Here is a 20,413-nt window from a genome sequence, read left to right as displayed (position 1 = left end):
TTGATATGACTGGTAGCTCCTATGTCTCTCTGGTTATATTGTTGACGTTTTTCATCATTAAGACTAAATTTCTAGCATTTCAATTGCTTCCTGGCACAAAGGGTAGTTTGACTTTACTGAAAACAATAAACATATTTCATATAAATGGTGCATCTTTCTGTAATTCCGCCAAGCTTTAGTTCTGCTTATGCTGCTGCACAAAAGAGCTAATTTCCTTCAAAATCTGACCTACACATGCAGTATTTACGGCAGTAGGAGCTCACAATCTTGTGTTATTTATGGTAATTCTGCTACTGTCTCAAGACTCATGTGGTATAACATGAATTAATGATGATATATTGATATTAAAATGCAACACAACTGTTGCTGTAGTTTAAAATTAAAAATTTACTGAATGATAATCTTCAAGGAAACAGAAAGTTTAGGAAGATCTTTTGTACAGCATGTTTTCATGTGGAGCCACATAGTTTAGTTTTGGGAGTCCTATGAGATCATATGTGACATACTATATGGATCAATTTACAACACAGTAGTTTCTAAAGAACTACTAACTTTGCCAGCTTGCTGCGGCTGTAGGAGCGTCTCCAGGGGGATCTCCACGACCTCCGGGACGCCAGGGATAGATCAGGCAGCATGACAGCCAAAGAGGCCTCCAGGGTCCTTGGACGGCCGCACACGGCATGTTCTGTCGAACAGTAGTACGTGCACTGGCCATAGAAACAGACACTTCCCACTAGGGGGAGCCAGAGGAGCACACAGAGGAGAGGAGAGGCGAGGAGAAGAGAGGAGAGGAGGAGGAAAAAAATAAAATTAGGATGAAAGAGGTGGTGGGTGGTGACTTGTGACTAGTGAGAAAGGAAGAACATCCAAAGAGATTCATAATCAGTTGACATATGAGGCCATTTTAAGGGAGGTAAATGAATAATGGAGGAGTACATGAGCAGTACCAGGGGAGGTAAAAAAGGTGCGGGCCAGTTTGCGGTCGATAGTGATGTCTTTGATCTCCTTGACCACATCCACCTGCCTCCCAACTACTGGAGGGATTCTCCTGTAACCCAAAATCCTGCAGAGAGAGTGGAAGAACGTATGAGATGAGGACAAGCAAGGAGAGACAGATAGACAGATAAAACCAAGAGAGAGAAGGGAGGAGAGAAGAAAATACAATACAATGCTGTGTAACATGTATTGATTGTGTGACCATTTTATCCACAATTTTGTGCTCACTATAAGGTGTTATATTGCAGTTTTCTAGATAACAAAACATAACTTGGTACCTGTCCAGGTGAAAAGCTGCAATTTCTGCATTGTGTCTCTCAAAGTCTGAGAAATAGTAGAGATTGTAATTGGTTTCTTCATTTCTCTCCTGCCTGACAGGAAAGAGGCAATGTCAAAGTACAGTGAATACAGTCATCAGCAATGTTTTTACTTCAAGTGAACAAGAGGTTGCTCTGAACAAGAACACGTGGGGTGTATAGGTTGCCATTCCCCACAAAATGTGACTAATATTTACTCAAACAATACATTTCTCATTTGTCTGGAGGCTGGTGGCTCCCTCTTCTTTGACTCATTTACAGCATTTCCTCGTGTCTTGTTAGATTATTTAAAGAGGATTTAAAGGATTCAGTCATCCTCGCATTTTATAAATTCTTTGTAATATGAGTAATGTGTTGGATTTGCCATGTGTGACTCACTTCATGGGTTTGAACATGGCTTGTCCATAGTTGGGAAATGACATCACCAGCTTCAGTTGTGTCCCCCCAGACTTCTGCACTGGAAAAACAGTGCTGAGAATATTACCATAGCAACTAAGCACGCAGTACAAACACACACACACAGACACAATACACCATGCTGTGACCAAACACATCACATGTTAATGGCACACACACAAACACATAAAGCAAGATGTAACACAGAAAATGCTGTGTGTGCGTCATCACCAACATATAAAACAATTGAATCAATCTGTGGATAGTCACGTGTCCATCTCTGACTCTCACACACACATACACACATTTGGCTATATGGCAGTATATGGGACTACTTGAGTGATACCCAATGTTTACTATGCAATGTGTCATACGAAGGACAGATTTATACTAATGTAAGTTCTGTGTAACATTTAGATCTTCTTTACCACAGATTTCAATACATTTTCATCTTTTTTTTTAATCTGTAAATGTTCGTTACCTTCTTTTCTTTTTCTTTTTCTCCCTTCTATATATCTATATCTCAGGAGTTACTTAGATCTATCCACATGCCCCTCTTTTTTGCGCACTAGTCCAAAAATTGAATACCTAAAATAAAATACTGACTTTTTTAAAACCATTTTGCCTGCAGTCATGATTGTGATCTTCGCTCTCTCAAGTTTACTCTGAAAAAGTCAGAATTACAGAGGCAAAATGAATAATCTTTTTTTTTTCCCTTGTCTATTTATTTAATGTTTTATTTTATTATTCAACTGTCCTGTTTTGTGTGCACTCCTGCCCTAAAATGAGTCACAGTAATATTGGGATCTGTAAATGGTTAGACAGGAAGAACTGTGAAGCTTTGTGCTTTTATACAAAATATAATTTGTCAAGGTTGAGTGAGAATTCAACCACATGCGATTCTTAACAACCCCCCTCACTTCCCAAATTTCTGCCAATGTTCGTTAAAGCAAGGCAACTTTTGAAAGATGAAATAAGACTTTCTTCTTCTTCAAAAGTTGAATTCATATGCATTTGCTCAGTTCAATACGCTCAGGGGGTTCTTTCTGCTCCAGTTGTACTGGTCTGGTAAACCTTAGATAGATATTGGTGCATAACTAATATTACTGAGTCAGTTTGCTGACTTTATGACTATTCTCTACTTGTGATACTGCTACACTGTATTTTACCACGTACCATTATCCAGTAATTGTCATATGTGGCCACAGTGGCTGTTATTCAGCAAAAGTTATATAGTTTCCCGTTAAGAGATCAGTTTACCAGTAGTAACCCAAGCCCCAATCTAAACACCAAACTTGAATTATCATTTTTCACTGAAAGGCCCAGCCAGAATGTTCTCACAAAAACAGTAGACTGTCAGAGGTCAGTCCTCACAACTTGACCACATACACAAGCTGAAAAGCATTACACTCAATATGAAGAAGTTAGTGTGAAGGAACATGCATGACTGACTGATGTTGAGATGTTTACCACATTGGCAGTGGCTCATATATTCCTGCCCATCCTCTGCTAAACCTCCAAGGCCTCTCAAAGGCTCAGAGTAGCTTTCATTGCAGGAAGACATCAAAGTGAATCTGCATTTGAAAGGTTAACCCTAAAAGATGTCAGCTATACAGCATAATCACGACAACCCTCCTTTGCCGTGACCTCCACAGGTTTGATCTGGGGGTAAAATTTGTTTTAGTTCTGAAAGATCTACTCCTTTTCAGGTTGCTGTGTCATTCTTGTGCAGAATACAGTCCTACAATAGTCCGTAATACAATAATTTGAGCAAGAAGTTCATTGCGTCACCCTCTGACTAAACAAACCCAGCTCCTGTCCTCTACTTGATAAACATCTCTCCCTTGCTTGTCTGACACCTCCTCTGTCATGCATGGAGTAACAAATGTCAGGCAATAAGGCTCTGACATTACTGTGGTGGAGTAAAACTAATGATAATACAAAAAGGAAAGATTGCACAGACATAGACCACCCAATGGGAAACACAACTCAGAAGATGCATGGATGTCAGACCTGCACTGATGATGCGGTGTGTGGCGAGCTGTTGGGTCAAAAGCTCCATGTTGGGGTCATGATGGGGGTAGAGCTGCCAGCGGGAGATACTCAGGTGAAAGCGCAGCCAGGGGGGGTGGCTGTTACTGCTGCTGTTCCACTGGACATCCTCGTACCCTTCCTGACTATCAGTCACCCTGGACAGAGAGTTAAGGGGTGGGTATGGCGTCGTTAGATGAAGAATTGATGCATTGCCGAAAAGAAGACCACATAAAAATAGTAGATGGTCCTACAGACAGCACTGAAGAAGGGAAGTGCCAATGGAAAAATGCAAAACAGTCCAAATATGCCACTCAGATTTCATGTCACATTTTTGAACGGGTTGTATGCACATGCAGAGACACTGCAGAAACCTACACTGTGACACCTTGACGCAGAAGTATAAATCAGCTTTGACACCAAGGGATCTGCTCCCTGCAGGTCAACCCATCTGGTGGAAATCTTACACGCCTATCTATATAGATCGGTTTTTCAGATGAATGGGCAGAGAAAGAGAGTGTTGAAAGCCAATTCCGAGATGCTAAAAAACAACAGGAAATTCAATTAAACAATTGTGTTTGGTTTCAAAAAGGGGAAGACACAAAGGTTGGGGAATGCATTTCTTGATTTCAAGGATGATTAAAGATTATATTGAAGACTCTATGAAATGAACACTTACAACAGTTACTTCCTGGAAATCAGTGCATCTTCACTGATGACCCCATGCTAGTGTTCAGTATGTATAATCAAAAAGTCCAAAAGTTAATCACTGTTTGTGTGTTTTGAGAAATCCAGCCTTTCTGCATATCCTATTAAATTACAGTGCCATTTCTCCATAATTGGTAGCCCATTGGTTTAAAAGTAAGATTGATCCCTCACTAGTAGAACCAACTAAAAATGAAATATCTCCTCTTTTTACCTTATTTAGTTCTTTGTGACAGTGTTAGCAAATGGTTTTTGACCACCCGATGAATGTAAGTGAAATATCCACTTTATTTGTGGCTCCTTACGCACCTAACTGCTCCACTGTGTTCGACAGCTAGTCACTGACTTTGTTTGTCTGCTGTTTGGTGCAGTGGGTTTATCTGAGCTTTCTGGCTAAAAACAGCTCTCTGCTGCATCTGGAAACAAGGTTGATGAATTTGCAGGATGGAAAACCAAAACCTAAAAGAAACTCTATAGAACTGAGAGGAAGTGCAGAGTTGGGTGATAATTCTCAGTGGGTTTGTCACTACAGGCAACTCCTTTCAAATTACATTCAGTAAATTTATCAGTTTTTCAAAATAAAAATATTGATTACTTAAGTGCAGCTTTAAAGAAGAAATTTTAAACGCACAGCCATTCATTGTATAATATACAATACTGACCACATCTGGGAGCTCTTCTCACTGGCCTTGACCTTTGGTTTGACTTTCAGCAGCCAATCCTCCTCAGGAATGGGTGGGCTGGGCATATTGTAAAGGGGGTGGTCGAATAGTGCCACCAGCTTTGACAGCCCAGACTCCAAAGGTTCAGCTTTGCTGGCGCCATCATGAACAGCACTGACTGGCATGTTCATTGAGGCATTTTTACTCTCTTTCACTGGCAAGCCCTTGACAGGAAGTGTTTGCACATGACCTTTGGCATCCTTATTGGCATCTGAATTGGAAGAATCTCTTTGTGTGGTATCAGTTGGTGACTCAGCTAGACTACTGATCCCCACAGAGGTGTAGTTTGCACGTGCCAGGTCTCTCAGGATGTGTGTCCTGGGTGGCAGTGGGGGGTCACAGGGCTGGTGGTAAATGGAAAGAGAGACAAGTGCCAGGAGGAGGTGGAGGAAAATTGAGACGAAGGCCAAGGACAGACAGATTGTCCTGGAGCGACGGCGCATACGCCACATCATCCTACCAAGAAAAGAGTAAGAGAGAGATAGAGAGGGTCAGTAGAGGTGAAAACATGAGAAAAAGAAGAAGGAAAAACTAGAGTTTTATAAAAAATGTTAGCAGAATGTTGAAGAGAGAGAAAGCCATATGGCATAAAGCAATAAGAAGTAAAGTGGCAGCATCAAGCAAACCAAAGCCAACATAATGAAGAAAATGGCCTTAATGAATGCAATAAGGTAGCTTTTTATACTTTAATTAAAACAAGAATGTCAATCTACTTCTACCTGCTCCCATATTCATATGACCTTGTAATCAATTTACTTGAGTCACTGTATAAATCATCTTAAATATGAGGAGAAAAGGCAACTTACACAGCTTTATGTTGTTTAAAATGCTCTGTCACCCCGCTGCTGTTGTTGTTTCCCTGTTTCCCAGAAGATGGGAATCTGTCTAGTATCCAGTCAGCCTTTACCCAGTTGTTTGTACTTTTCTCTGCATCTGCTACCAGGCTCACGTTGGGTAAGGTGCCAGGTTAAAGTGATCTGGGTATTGATCAATGTGTTTACTCATCTCTTTTAAAGTGGGTCTGGACAGTAAGAACTGGAGCTAATTCTGCAGTTTCACTCACTGGAAGTCACTAGAGACAAGAGAGTGACTTTGAAAAAAGACAAAAACGTAAATGATAATGTTTATTGGATGAAAAACAGAATATACAAAGCATTGGAGTTGCTATTTGCCCGATCAGTTCAAAATGAGAGGCTGGACTGTATTCATGAGCTACCTAAGTACACACCCATTCACAAACTTTTTGCGCACTAGAAGCAGATTGAATTGATGATAAAAAAAATACTCTCTATGATGGTTTGGAATTGTTAACACAGTTTTAAAGGAACCATAAAAAGCAAATCAATACAAAATCATGTTTATTTGATGTAGAAACTGGGCTGAATGGCTACCATGAAAAATAGTGGCAGTTATACTCCAAATTCAACAATTTCTGAAATAAGTTCTCCACCTGCCTCTGCGGGCAGGAAATCATTTTTGCACCACTTTCTTTGAGCTGAAACCTTCATTTCTGTGAGGAAAAATTTAGAGATGGAGAATCTGTTACCCTGGACACACACTGTCATTCACACTCTAAGTCACTCTGTTAAAGCAGAGGTTCATTCTTTTCTATCTTTGAATTGCTGAAAAAAGTGGCAATGTGGGCAGCAATACAGAGGTCTGGACCAGCTTTATTTCCTCAGACAGGTTGATTCAAAGTTTTGGTTAGATTAGTTAAATAATAGAAATACATACAGAGAGTCAGAGACGAAGGATTAGTCAGTGTATTTCTGACAGTGTTTTACACTGTATGTGCATAGACAGTAAATTATTTGCATTCTGTGAGAGGTTTTTGAAGAAGCAGGCTTCATAACCAGGCAGTGGGTGAGACAGATGTTTCATATTCTGTGCGTGTTTTGGTGTGTTGGAGACTTTGATTCAGGCATCTCAGACTTCATGGAGATTCCCGCAGGATAAACTGTTCCTGTGAAGTATGGCTCTTTAAAGTCTGTGTGTGTGTGTGTGTTTGTGTGTGTGTGTGTGTGTGTGTGTGTGTGTGTGGAGGGGGGTATCTACATATTGAGTATGTGCAAGCAATACACACAAGATTTGAGAGAGTTTAACAAAATGCGTCTGTCATACCCATGTGACTATCTGTATATTGACTGTGCAATGAAAAAGGATCACCTTTTCTAAAAATGCCTCATCGACTGACTAAAGAGAATAAATAAGCGTACGACAGCTCAGGTTTATTTTAGCTGGCAGGATGTCTCGGCGAGTCTCTGTAGAGGGTTCACACAGATCAGGACATCGATGGATGTTTGTTGGTTTTCCAAACAGAGATTTTAAAAGTTTAAAGGCCTTGATCCGGAAGAAGGCAGTTTGCCTGATCTTGATTTGTTGTAATAAATACATTTGTGTTATGATTGTGTGGCTTTCCCATTTAATTAGATGTTTAAAGGTGTTACCAGTAAAATGGGACATCTTAACAGAGGCAAACTTAGGGTGAACCTGAACCTAACAAGGGACCAAAGGAGAAAATGGTTGAAATAAGGTGAAGATGAAAAGTTTGAAAGTTTAATCCTGGTTTTGAATTAGCATTTTTAGCCACACTAGCACGCTTGCAGCTCTTTGGATGGGAATGTCGGTCAGTCGACATTGCTGACTCATCTCCAGACTGAGTTGTGGTAGCATCTCGGTTCAAGCCTTGCAGCTTGTGGGACTGGTTCATATTTTATATGGTTCTAAAGGTTGTCAACACCATTTAGAATTAAAGTGCTCAAAATGTGTTGTGACCCTCTGAGCCACTATCGGGATGCAATAATTTGTATTTTCTTCACTTTCTTATTTTCGTTGACACATTTGATAGGTGAAGCAAAGAGTTCTCGAGGATATTTTTAGCCTTCAGCAAGGCGATGAGAAGAATCAATCAGATAACGAGATGCCAGCAGCATCACAACTGTCATCTGAGTGTCTTTTCCTCCAATCTTTTGATTTGTTTTCAGGTTACCTAACAGCCCTCGGGGCCTTTTTACTTTTTGCTAAGTGTCTTACTTTTTGTCTAATGCACTCTTTCTGTCTCTGTCCCTTACTGATGTATTATAAACAAGCTGTTTTAGGCTTGATCCACACACACACACAACAGTCATCTTCTATCTCTTTACTCTTGCTTCATTTCACCATTTCTCTTCCCACCCTCTTCCATTATCCCAAAACTTATGGTCCCCTTTTATTTCACTCAAGATAAGAGCTAATGAAACACACAGCCACAGCTACTGACGGCCAAAATGTGAGCTACCTCATGCACACACTCGCAGAAAGACACAAACACACATATTAATATTGGATTGTGTTTCTCATTTCTCAATAAAAAACAGCCCACTTGAGACGTTCAGATGAAAAATTTATCCCCCCCCTCCTTTTTCTAGTCTGCTGCTGTCCTCCGTCACCCTCCGTCTAACTCTCTGTATCCTTGACTGTTGAAATCTCTTCATTTTCTCTCTGTAGACTCTCAGAAACCCAGCTTCCTCTTTATTACCGAGTCCCTTTTTTCAATACCAGCTATTGAATTCTCTGAGTTGTTCAACCACCTACGGATTCCTTCTCTCTTAGGCTACCTCCTGTGTCTTGCACTCACGCACACACTCAGGGAGGCTCCAACCTTCCACCCATCATCACAGGTGGTAAGGAGGTTGCTAAGATACGGCACTGAGCTTTCCAACACAGAGAGATGCTTGGAATGAGGACACAGTGTGACGGTGCAAAACTGTTTGAAGTTCAACATCAAAAGTTAAAGTGCTAATATATGGTATTTCAATATTAATAAAACAATTTTTTTCCCACTGCTTATTGCCACCACCCCTGCACATCTTTTATGAGTTAGTATTTTTTTGTTAATTTAAAAACACTTGAACTTTAGGACCCCAAATTCTCAGAGAAAAAAAAAACAAAAAACACAGATGACATGAACTCTGTACCCTTGGATGATCTGTTATCGCTGTGTTGGTGTTGTTCCTATGACATCATAATTCATGTTGCTCCAGGACCATCAATGCAACTGACCAACCATGTTGTTGTGATCTCATTGCGACTCGGGGAAAAAGACCGGAAAATACAAAAGTGCAGCTCCTTTCCTGCTCGCATGCATACTTTATGCAGTCGATATTGAGATGAATCAAATCGGAAATCGAATCACATTGGGACATTGGGTTGTGGGTTCAATGAGAAAATGAAAATAATTACAGTAAATATAATTAACTGGCCCATGATGTGGAATTTGGCTTAAACGATTAGCTATGTAGCTAGCAGTATTTGTTCAGGATTAACTTGCATGTTTGTCCTGGGCCAAAGTTTTCATATTTATTTATAAAACATCTGTTTTAAACTTGACAAAACATTTCCTTTTATTACAGAGTTTCTAGAGGACCAGAGTAGAGCTTGTGAGACACCAGAGAAGACAGCTGTGGATGGAGTGTCGCTCACCTCGGATGGTTTTGCTGGGGTTTCACATGTCTGCTTTCTGAGTCCCTAACTGTACCTACCAAGACTGGCTTTCACATCAAAACATACACTCACCGAGAACTTCATTAGGAACACTTTCTTCTCTGTCTGTGCCAGTCATCTGTGTCCATACATGTCATATCATACAAGGATTTTTCAGTGGAAAAAGGAGAAGAGAGAGTGTAGCCAATGCACTGCATTAACCTGGTGATCAACAGTAATGGATAAAATACAGCAGAAATGTAGCTTTGGTGTTGGTTTGGGTTTGTGTCTCAACTTTGGCAGCACTTGTCTTTAAGACAGGGGGTGGGGGCAGGTTCAGGTCCAGTTTTAGGCCTGGGAAGACCTCAAACTCAGAGAAGTTTGCCATCATGACATTGCACTCAAACACCTAATTAAGTCATAAATAGTAGAAGTACAAGTAGTTCAACAACTAATGGACAGATGGCAAAGAATGTAGTAGGTTAAGGAAAATACTCTTAATGTAACAATCAATTTACCTTCTTTTTTCAGAGCTTTCAGCCACATGTTGTGGTCTTCATCAAGGAATGGCCGGCTCAGGTATCATCATTTATGTGATTTAAGTACTGAACTTTGGTTAAATATCCCCATAACTTCCATTTTATTATTATAAAGGATTGTAGCTGGATGTAAGTAGTGATAAAGAAAATGTCTAGACTGCTAACAAGGACACTTTTTTATTCTTGGCTTCTATGTTTTGCTTTGCATCCTGCTATCGCATTTCCACTGGTCCATTTCATGTAATTTAGTTACTAGTAATGTATGATCATGTTAACACAATCTTCTCCTATACCTGACTTAGTGTCATTATCCTGTGTCTCCCTAACCTGCTGCCACTCTCTCAGTGGCTCTCTCGCTCTCTCTTCCTGTGTTTGTGTGAGTGAAGACAGGTGTGTTGGAGTCAGAGCAGAGCCGCACCAGCTGCACCTCATCTCAGTAATCAAGCCTTCTTCAAATACTGAGCCCTGCCACTTCCATTCTGCCAGGTTATAACCTCTGCAGTCAGTCTGTGCTTTGTGCCATTTTTCTTGCATAACCAGTTTTCTAGTTGTTTCTTATTTTTTTCCCTTACCCAATCCTGTCTCCTGTTCTCCTCCAGCCCCTTGTCTCATCAGCCCTGCTTCTCTGCCCTGGATCCCTGCTCTTCCCAGCTTCAAGCCCAAGCCTCAGCCCCAGTTTTCCAGCTACCAGCCCAAACTCCAGCCTCAGTTTCCCAGTTACCAGCCCAAGTTTCCCCAGGTCCACATTTGCTTTTCTCCAGCCTTTGCAATAAATTAGAGGTCGATTGATTAATTGGTTTGGCCGATTATTCAGCACCGATAAAACATTTTACAAACTATTGGATTGGTGGAACTTGGGTCTTAGCCGGTTGCTATGCAGGCTGCACCGGTCAGCCAGAAGTAATTAATCAAACCACCTGTTCAAGCATAAACATGTAGAAAAGCAATACTTCCACCTGCTTTGTCCACAGTCTCCCAGCATGTTTTACACAACCACAGCGCGCTTGTTAAGCTAATAGCAAATTGTTACGAACAAGCTAAAACTAAAGCTATCCGTCTCTGTTTATCTTAGTTTGCCACGAACCTTAAAATTTGGCAAACTCTTGTAAACTTAGCTACTGGCTGAGACAGCAGCCCCGCCTGCCTCAGTGGTACCTGCAGTAGTGAATCACATCAGCAGCAGACGGAGGAGGACGACAGGAGGAAAGACTGATAGTAACTGATGTCTGTGTTCTTCATTCTCTCTAAACTTCACTTCTCTGGGAAGACCACTGCAGCGACACCACAGTGATCTTTTTTTTTCCAACGCCAGCTATAAAAAAAAACCCCTGATAAGATGCAGATCACCACATCAATGATTTGTATTGGAATTAGGGACATGTGTGCAAGACATTTAACATTTTCCACTTGTAGTAATGTGTCCCTAACTAAACTTAAAGCTCACGCAAGCCTCTTGCACGATAATGAGACTTCTTCCATTGCACTGATGAGAGCTTTTCATCATCGAGACTGAGCAAACTACCGGAGGCTTTAGTGTGACTCTGTGGCTCTTTGTATGAATATTTAACAATGTCGAGGAGACACAGGGAGAGGGAGGAGATATATAAAGAGTGTCTGAGGTGAATTATGAATGAGATGCATCACAGGGGTAACCATGTTTACTGACACAGGACCTACTGGATTAATCAGCCAAGCAAGTGAATCCAGATGAAAGCTAACAGTGTTAAGCCGAGCAAATCCAGATGTATCCGTCAAATCCGTTTCAATCATTAAAAGTTCTGTAGATGCAGAAATTTAAAGTAGATGATTGTAAGCAAGCGATGCAAAACCTGAGTCCTTTCTCAGTGTCAAAAATACAAAGAAATGATTTGTGTTGTTGAAAGGGAATTTCATGCCAACACTGTGGCAAGATCACAAGGAAAGAGATGAAATCTGGCAGAGTTGCAGGTGTTTTGTAGTGACAACACCACAAAACTGGCTGATGTCAACTACAGGCTACTTCCCTCATAAGAGAGCAATTCTCAAAATAGCATTTACTGATTACAATGAAATACAGGGTGATGGACCAGTATACAATAGCTAATTATGGATTGTCGCTACTGCAAATGTTCTCAAAACATTTCTCAACAGAAAAGTCACTGACCCATGAAATTTTGGGAAGTTTTGGGAATGCAACATCCCCGCCTCTCTCTCTGCAAATGTTTCCTGTTTGTATCCAAATGGTCATCTGTCCAGTAAATTCAAAAATGTGAAGAAACCATCTGTGGTCAGGCAATGGTGTTTGTTGCAGGCTAACCAAGAAGTTGGCCTCTGCCATGAATGCATTCCTCAAACATCACCAACGCTCAAAACATGTTCAGTTTCAGGCTAATATGTGAGCTAATATAAATTATACTACATTTGGTAATTTGTACATGTAGAGTAGAAAATGGAAAATTTGACTGAAAATTTAAAAATTAGAGGTAGCCTTTAGGTGGGCATGAATATTTTGTGACAGACCCACTGTGCAATTTGTTGGCTTACATTGTTAGGGTTCAAATGTACAAGGATACTTAGTTCCTTTTAGTTTATGCAATAAACATAACAAAATTTTTCAGGCATTTTAACCAAAGTCACTCATACTTAAAAAAACAACCATGATTGGATAGAGACAGCAGAAGAAGCAAAAGGAAATGCATTCATCAATGTGTGTATAATTAACCATCTAAATATGTGACTGACACGTGGAGGTGAAGAACATGATATGACACAATATGATGTAAAATAGCCTTTATTTCTAATTTGGGTGTGTCTAATTTGATGCTCAATCATCAGGTGACAGACAAGTAAATCATTGTCACTTGACTATTTCCTGCAATTAGACGTGTTTGAGTGTGAACAGAGAGAGAAAGTAGTGACAGAGAGGGTGGACAGGATGATTCTCCTGTTTGTGAGACCAGGGTGCAGGCTGACCTGGTTTGGGGTCATGGTGTTTGGGTACATAATGGTGAGGTTGACGTTGGCAGCTTCTGCTATTCTGACAACAACACTGACCCTTTTCCCTCCACTCCTGGGTCAAAATGCCCTCTGTGCTGTCATGGTGCAAGAGGCACACTTTATTACATCACATTACATGTCTCACGCTTTACACATATCATGTTTTTCACTTTCTAAAAGCTGCAGTGCCACTATTTCAAATTGAGCTTTTCTTGTGGTCAGCTGTGGATCACTCTGTTAAGACTACTTTTTACATTCTGTTTAGTACATGTGCTCTGAACCTACGTGTGCTTTGTCCTGGTACATATGTTGCATATCAGCTGTCTGAACAGGTTATTTGTGTATCAATGCACCAGATTTGCTCATTGGAGGACACAGATAAATGACTTGACAACTAACAGTAATGTGTCAACTAAAATATACTAAAAATATTTATCTGCTAACAACTAAATTATAGTGTTATACATTGTTTATTAAATGTTTGTATGCTATTAAGAAAAGGACTACCAAAATAATAATAAATAAGAGATACGTTTTGATTTAAAAAAAAAAAAAAAAACCTTGCCTTTGAGAAGAACACTTCTCAAAGGCAAGTCTGTAAAAGTGAGTCTTGATCAGCAACCAACAAACCTTGATTAGTGGACCTTACTGGTAATATGAGTCTACAGTTGATCTCTAATAGGCAGGTCTGACCATACAGAGCTCTAAAGTACAGAAATCACAAGACTCTTGAATAAGATTCTGCAAAAATCCCTGACAAAGGTTAACGGTAACCGCTGACAGTGTGTGAGAGCTTTTTTTGTTTTGTCCTCCTACACACCTGTCTGTGAACAGATGCGCAAAGACAACCTTTCATTGAGACAGATTTTAACTGATGTGTTAATGCAGTGATGCGTCTGAAATGGCTCGAATACACTTGAGCATCCGTCATTGAACCACAGAGCAGAAAAGGCGGTCTGGGTGTAGCTAAGGTTGCTTTCAATAAGGAACTCCACAAAGACATTTCAGGAAAACTGACAGTGAGAAACATTTCCCCAAAATATGTCAACTGCCTTCACAGGAAAATAACATTCAAATAGCAACTTTCTTCAGTTTCTCAGGGAAAACCTGCCTCATCCGCCCTTCATCCTCCACTCTGACAAGTCCCTCACACTCCATCATTTACTGTTTTTCCCTATGAAGAAAACCCATGTCAAGTACATTTGGGAGCCTCTTTGTTAAGTCTCCTCCTCTGTGTATTTCTTATGCACAAAACATATTGTAAAAGGAAGCTGTTGGCATTTTATTCTCTGTGTGAAACATTTACTTTTACCCTTTTCTAACCTTTCAAAACCAGGCATTTGAACTCCAAATCTATCAATACATGAGAAAAATGTTTATAAATTCTGTTTCCTGAGAGAGGAAAAAAAATCATACCCGTTCTCTCGACAACTATTCATTTTTTCCCCCCTAATTGGGATTAAAAAAAATTGACAGAAGAAGAACACAGACTGCAGTTTAAGTTCCTATTTCACCACATTTCAGAGTTTATTGTACAATCAGGTCAGTTCACACACAATGGTCCATTGCACTGGATCATTAAAACTGGCGTCAACATGAAAACAATCACATTGCTAATATCTCCCAGTGTGGCGATATCATTAGGGATTATTACAAACACCTTTACAGGGAGAAAAAGTGGATCAGGTTTAGTGTTGTTTGGGCTCAGGAGATTCTGAGCCTTCAGTTGTAAGAAGATGACACTTGTCTTTAAAAAGAATTTTTTCAAGTCGCATCAAAATATATACACATAAAAAATATTAAAAATTTTATTGAAAGACAAGTGTGGTCGTTTGAGAGAGAGAGAGAGAGAGAGAGAGAGAGTGAGAGAGACAGAGACACATGTGAAAAGTTACACAGATGGCGTGGACGTTTTTTTACTGTTGCACAAAATCTGATCATACAGTTGAGGAAGGTGACAATGTAATGTTTGTCTTAAAAAAACAGTGTGTGTCCAGCACACACAAACATACAAACCCACTCACACGCACACGCACTCCCTGAAGAGGAATGAGGATAAAGGACTTTGGAGACCCTGGCTGGCTGTTGTTTTTTTGTAAAAGTTGAACTTAGACTTGCAGACACACACACACACACACGCACACGCACACACTCACAAATGTTTAAGACCATGGATACGGCTTCAGAGACGGATGGAAGGTTGAAAGCAGAGAAAGAGAAAGTGACAGATAAGGCAGGAAGCTATTTTTATGCCTACGAGCCAGAGTGTGCCGCACTCAAAATTCCCTTTCAACTATTTTCCCTGCCAACTATTTTTACATTTTTTTAAACCAGACAAGATCTCCATATGATGGTTTATTATTTGCCACAGTGGTTGGTACTGTGGACAAACTAACCTGCTGCAACAAAAATGTAACCAGCGTCTGGCTGGTAGCTGGTGTTCATTCCCAAACCAGTGACCACATCAGAGAGGAGGAAAGACAGGAGGGAGGTGCTAGGAGCATTTCCACACGCACACTGCTAGACTTCCTCCGAAGAACATGTAGAGCAGGTTCTTCACCTCGTGCGTGACCTCAAAGCCGAAGCCTTCACCGATTACCACGTGCCACGAGCTGCCGAATTTCTTGTCCATGGACTCTTTGATCATCTTAGCTGCACTCTGGGGAAGATGACGAGAAACAAAACGGATAGAAAAAAAACATCCATCAATGAAGAATGGGAACTTGTTATGAATTAAATCTTAGAACAAAACATCTGACACAATACCTTTGTGTCTGTTTCACTACATACAGCACAGCAGGCAAATATTTATTTCTAACCAACCTACCAAATAAACATAAAAGACTGACAGCACAATGTACACATACCTCATTGTTAGTAGCAAACTTTTCACAGGCTGTCACACACAGCTCCATAGTCTCAACCCTCATTTCCTCGGGCATGTCTGTGTGCTGAAGACAAACACAAATCACAAAAAACATGTTTTTTTTCCTGACTGAATATGAATCTGTTCCATTATATAACATTATGCGAGTGAGTGTCAGACAAACAAGAATTACGTATTCTGACTTCAAAGGGCGAAAACTATTTCAGAATGTTTGACAGAGTTCAAAAGCCGAGGAAAACAAGACGTTTTGCTGGATGCTGCAATCGCGAGTGTGAAGCGTAGCGCGCATCAGCTGCGTTGCATCACTCGATGCCCGTAGCACACATTGAGCGCATTATAGTAGAGCTGCAACTAACGCTTATTTTCATGATCAATTAATCTGCAGATTATTTTCTTGATTAATTGATTAGTTATTTGGTCTATAAAATGTCAGAAAATGGTGAAAAATATCAGTGTTTCCCAAAGCTCAAGATGACCTTAAGCAACAGTCCATAACTCAAAGTTTTCACTTCACTGTCATAAAAGACTGAAGGAATTAGAAAATATTCACATTTTAGAAGCTGGAATCAGAGATTTTAGACATTTTTTTCTTAAAGAATGACTCAAAACAATCAATCAGTTATAAAAACAGTTGGTGATTAATCTTATCGTTGCAGCTCTATATCATACAGGCGAGGTACAGTAGACGGGATGTTCTGATCCGGGAAGCAAATATTATCAAACTGCTGCTTTTCTGACCTACATTGATCCTGGGAAACAGGACAACAGAATGTATTGACAAGTTGTTGTTGATCCACGATGACACACGTCATGACACACCCAGCGTGTGTGTCCCTCCAGAGTCAGAGCAGTCTTAAAGGTCTCTCATCTTTACTTTATGACAAACTCAGACCTGCACTATCTACCCTGGTGATGCCAGTGTTTAGTCTGTATATTGTGACTGCCCAAATGTGACAACACAGACATAACGGCTGAAAGAGCGACTGTTGTTGAGCTACAAGTCATATGCACTCTACACTTACACACTTTAGCCATCACAGAAACAAGTCTTAACAGTGCTGTGATGTCTGTCTGCTATGGTTTGCTAATGTTAGACTACAAGCTGAAAGGGTTACTAAAATTATAAATAAAAGAGATCCATTTTGATAAAATAGAACACTACCCAAAGGCAAGTCTAAAAAGGTGAGTCTTGAGCTGCTTTTTAAAAGATGTCAGCGGATCTCAAGTCCAACAAGAGACGATTCCAAAGTTTAGGAGCCACGACTTCGCTCCAGTTTTGAGCCTGAAGCGAGGAACAGCCAACAAACCCTCATTAGTGGATCTTACTGGTAATATAAAGTCTGCGGTTGATCTCTAATAAGCAGCTGCCTGACCATACAGAGCTCTAACAGTACTGAAGTCTCAAGACTCTTGAATAAGATTCTGAAAGAATGCCCGACAAAAGTTGACGGTAACCGGCGACAGTGTCTGAGAGCTTTTTCAATCTTTTGCTTATCAAATTTCCTTCCTCCGTCCCCCCGTCTGAGGTCTGTATTGTGTGCAGAGTTTCACTGTACGTGTTTAGAGGAACTGACATTGTTATTGTTTTGTTGTACTTGTCAAGCCATTTAAATTGTTCTACTCTGATGTTTTGTACGGCCTATGTATAGTGTTGTTGTAATTGTACTGTTGGATGCCATGGCAATGCTGTAACTGTATTGGTCACTGTATGTACTGTTAGTGCAAACATTGATTATACAGAACTGTGCAGAAGTTTTAGATGTTTTGATTATTTTTCATAACGCAACACCATCAGGGTGGTGTCTGATTGGTCCCAAATTCATTCTGCGGTATGACAACGACCCCAAACATCCAGCCAGAGTCATAAAGAACCATCTTCATCAATAAGAAGTACAAGTAGTCCCGCAACAGATGGTATGGCCCCCACAGAACCCTGATCTCAAGAACTGTGGAAACTCCTCCAAGATGCTTGGAACAACCTCCCTGCCAAGTAACTTGAAAAGCTGTGTGTAGGTGTACCACGTTGTTTAAAAGGCAAAGCATGCTCACACCAAATACTGATTTCAGTTAGGTTTCTCCTGTTTACTGAACTTTGTAAGAAGTTAATTGATGAATGAAAACTATTCATGGCATTATATTTGAGAGCATCCGCACTTTACTCTTAGTGCCTAAAACAGGACTGTTTTTGCCAACTATTAAACTAATCTGCAACTATTTTGAATATTCCAAATTCTGTGATTCCAGCTTCTCAAATATGAATATTTTTTGGTTTCTTTAGTTGCAGCCCTACAGAGCACATATCTCCTTGTGTTATCAGTTATGATTACATTAGCTTGTTAACTTGTATGTAATTTGTATCAACATGTGATGTAGCATTCAGTGACATTGAGATATGTCCTTACATCACATATGAGATGGTTCATGCCGCCTCTGATTTTAGCTGGTATGTATGATTATTGAATTTAATCATACTTGCCTAACTACATTTCAGCTACACTCCAGTTGCAACCTGCAAAAACAGCTCTACTAACCTAACTGCAGCAGCACAAAACTGCAAAGAGTCACTTATAAGCAGAATACAGTTTAGATCTTGTCAGTGCAGAATAAGTTATGCAGTTATGATGTTCTTGTCCTCTGCCCAGAGGCTCTGTCCCACATGTCTCCTACCCTGATGAGAGGGAAGCTGTGCAGTCTCTTGTAGTCGGCCTCTTCTTTCTTTCCCTCGCCAGTCCCTGCCATCCCGACTCCTGCAAAAGTACCAACATGGGAAATATTAATCCATAAGGCGCTTGACCCCTTAGTTTGGACGGGGACAAAATGTGTTAAAACCAGAGAAGCATTTCATGTCATGAGCATGGACAGTCCAGTATAGCAGAACAAGCTCCCACATCTGTAGCTAACAACACTCTGTAACAGTACCCGGCTACAGACGAGGTTAGCTTTATCACTTAGCCAGTGCTAGCTAGCAACAAAAAGTATCTTGTCATAGTTTCCATAAAAATGTCAGGTTTCTAGTTTGAAAAATATCGACACATATGGCCTGTTACGGCGGGTTTGTAAACGTGACCAGGCTTCATCAGGTGAGCAACCGTAACTAGCGAACCAGGTTACTAGCCAGCTAATTAGCTTAGCGTGTTTGGTAGCAAACAGCTGATGCTACCGGTTAATGTTTTCTATCCCAAATTCGACTTATTCAAATCCACCGTCGTATGATTACGAGTTACAGCGTGTTATCGATAGTTAATAAATACAGGGTGACATCGACGTGAGTTACTTACGAGGCGTTTGTTCAGCGAAAACTTCTGTTTGGCTCCCAGTTCGGTTGTTAAGGAGACATTTTAAACAAGAGATAACCGTGCAGGGAAAGCCCCGCCTACTACAGCCTAGCTTCGTTCCTATTGGTTCAGAGACTGTCAATCAACATAACGACAACCGTTATAAACCGCCCCTTGTCACCAACTGCTGAATTAACTTTTTTCTGTTATTTTCCGTTTTCCAAGGACTATTTTAATGGAAACGTTAATTCAACAGAATAGCAACCAGTGGTGGTGGTCTTCACTCAAGTAAAAGTACCACTAGAGCAATGTAAAAAAATACTCTATTACAAGTAAAAGTCCTGCATGAAAAATCTACTTCAGTAAAGTACATTATTAGCAGCAAAATGTAGTTAAAGTATTGCAGTAAAAGTAGTGGTTTGGTCCCTCTGACTGATATATTATTATATATGACATCATTAGATTATTAATACTGAAGCATCAGTGTTAGAGCAGCATGTTACTGTTGTAGCTGCTGGAGGTGGAGCTAGTTTGAACCACTTTATATACAGTTAACTAGTTTAGTCCAGTGATTCCCAACCTAGGGTTCAGGTCCCTCCAGAGGGTCACTAGATAAACCTGAGGGGTCACGAGATGATTAATGGGAGAGGAAAGAAGAAAAAACTAAGTTCTGTTTTCAGTTTTTGGACTTTTTCTCTAATCTTCGATTTCTGGTAAAAAAGTGGATCATTTGAACATTTATTGAAATGAAAACATGTGAGAAGTTTAGAGGGGAAAATCACTATTTGGTGGAGCTGTTAACAACTCAGACATCTGAAATGTGACCCTGACTACACACTGCTTTTTATAAGACGTCAAAAGCTAAAACGGTTGGAAACCACTGGTTTCATCTTTAACAATGTGTGGTATTTGAAAAGCTTGTTATATTATCCAGTGTGCCAAATCTATCTATCAGATCATTTTCTTCCCCTTTCTATCTTCTGCAGTTATGTAAAAAAAATGATTAAAAAAATCTTCTGCTTTGAACAATAATATGAGTCTGATATGGTTTTCCCACAAAAAAGATCAATAACCTTGTTAAAAATCCTTAAAATGACCTTAAAAACCA

General features: G+C 40.1%; 2 protein-coding genes across 2 annotated transcripts in view; both read right to left on the bottom strand.

Annotated features, from left to right (window-relative positions):
• Positions 1-5,622, bottom strand: part of LOC137180118 (extracellular serine/threonine protein kinase FAM20C-like) — a 34,648-nt gene extending 29,026 nt beyond the window's left edge. Inside the window, exons 1-6 of the mRNA XM_067585356.1 lie at positions 5,108-5,622; positions 3,723-3,898; positions 1,692-1,770; positions 1,275-1,367; positions 948-1,063; positions 553-733 (exon numbers count right to left, since the gene is read on the bottom strand). Coding sequence (XP_067441457.1) covers positions 553-733; positions 948-1,063; positions 1,275-1,367; positions 1,692-1,770; positions 3,723-3,898; positions 5,108-5,622 — 1,160 coding nt within the window. The remainder of the gene's footprint in view (positions 1-552; positions 734-947; positions 1,064-1,274; positions 1,368-1,691; positions 1,771-3,722; positions 3,899-5,107) is intronic.
• Positions 5,623-15,485: 9,863 nt separating this feature from the next.
• Positions 15,486-19,393, bottom strand: LOC137180116 (dynein axonemal light chain 4). The gene is made up of 4 exons (XM_067585352.1): positions 19,309-19,393; positions 18,698-18,777; positions 16,011-16,094; positions 15,486-15,802 (listed from the first exon to the last, which is right to left on the bottom strand). Exons 2-4 carry the CDS (start codon positions 18,767-18,769, stop codon positions 15,638-15,640), a joined length of 321 nt encoding a protein of 106 aa, XP_067441453.1. The 5' UTR covers positions 18,770-18,777; positions 19,309-19,393; the 3' UTR covers positions 15,486-15,637.
• Positions 19,394-20,413: the final 1,020 nt, after the last annotated feature.

The sequence above is a fragment of the Thunnus thynnus genome, chromosome 3 (genome assembly GCF_963924715.1).
Source record: "Thunnus thynnus chromosome 3, fThuThy2.1, whole genome shotgun sequence".
Taxonomy (NCBI): Eukaryota; Metazoa; Chordata; class Actinopteri; order Scombriformes; family Scombridae; genus Thunnus; species Thunnus thynnus.
This window is presented reverse-complemented; position numbering and strand designations above follow the sequence as displayed.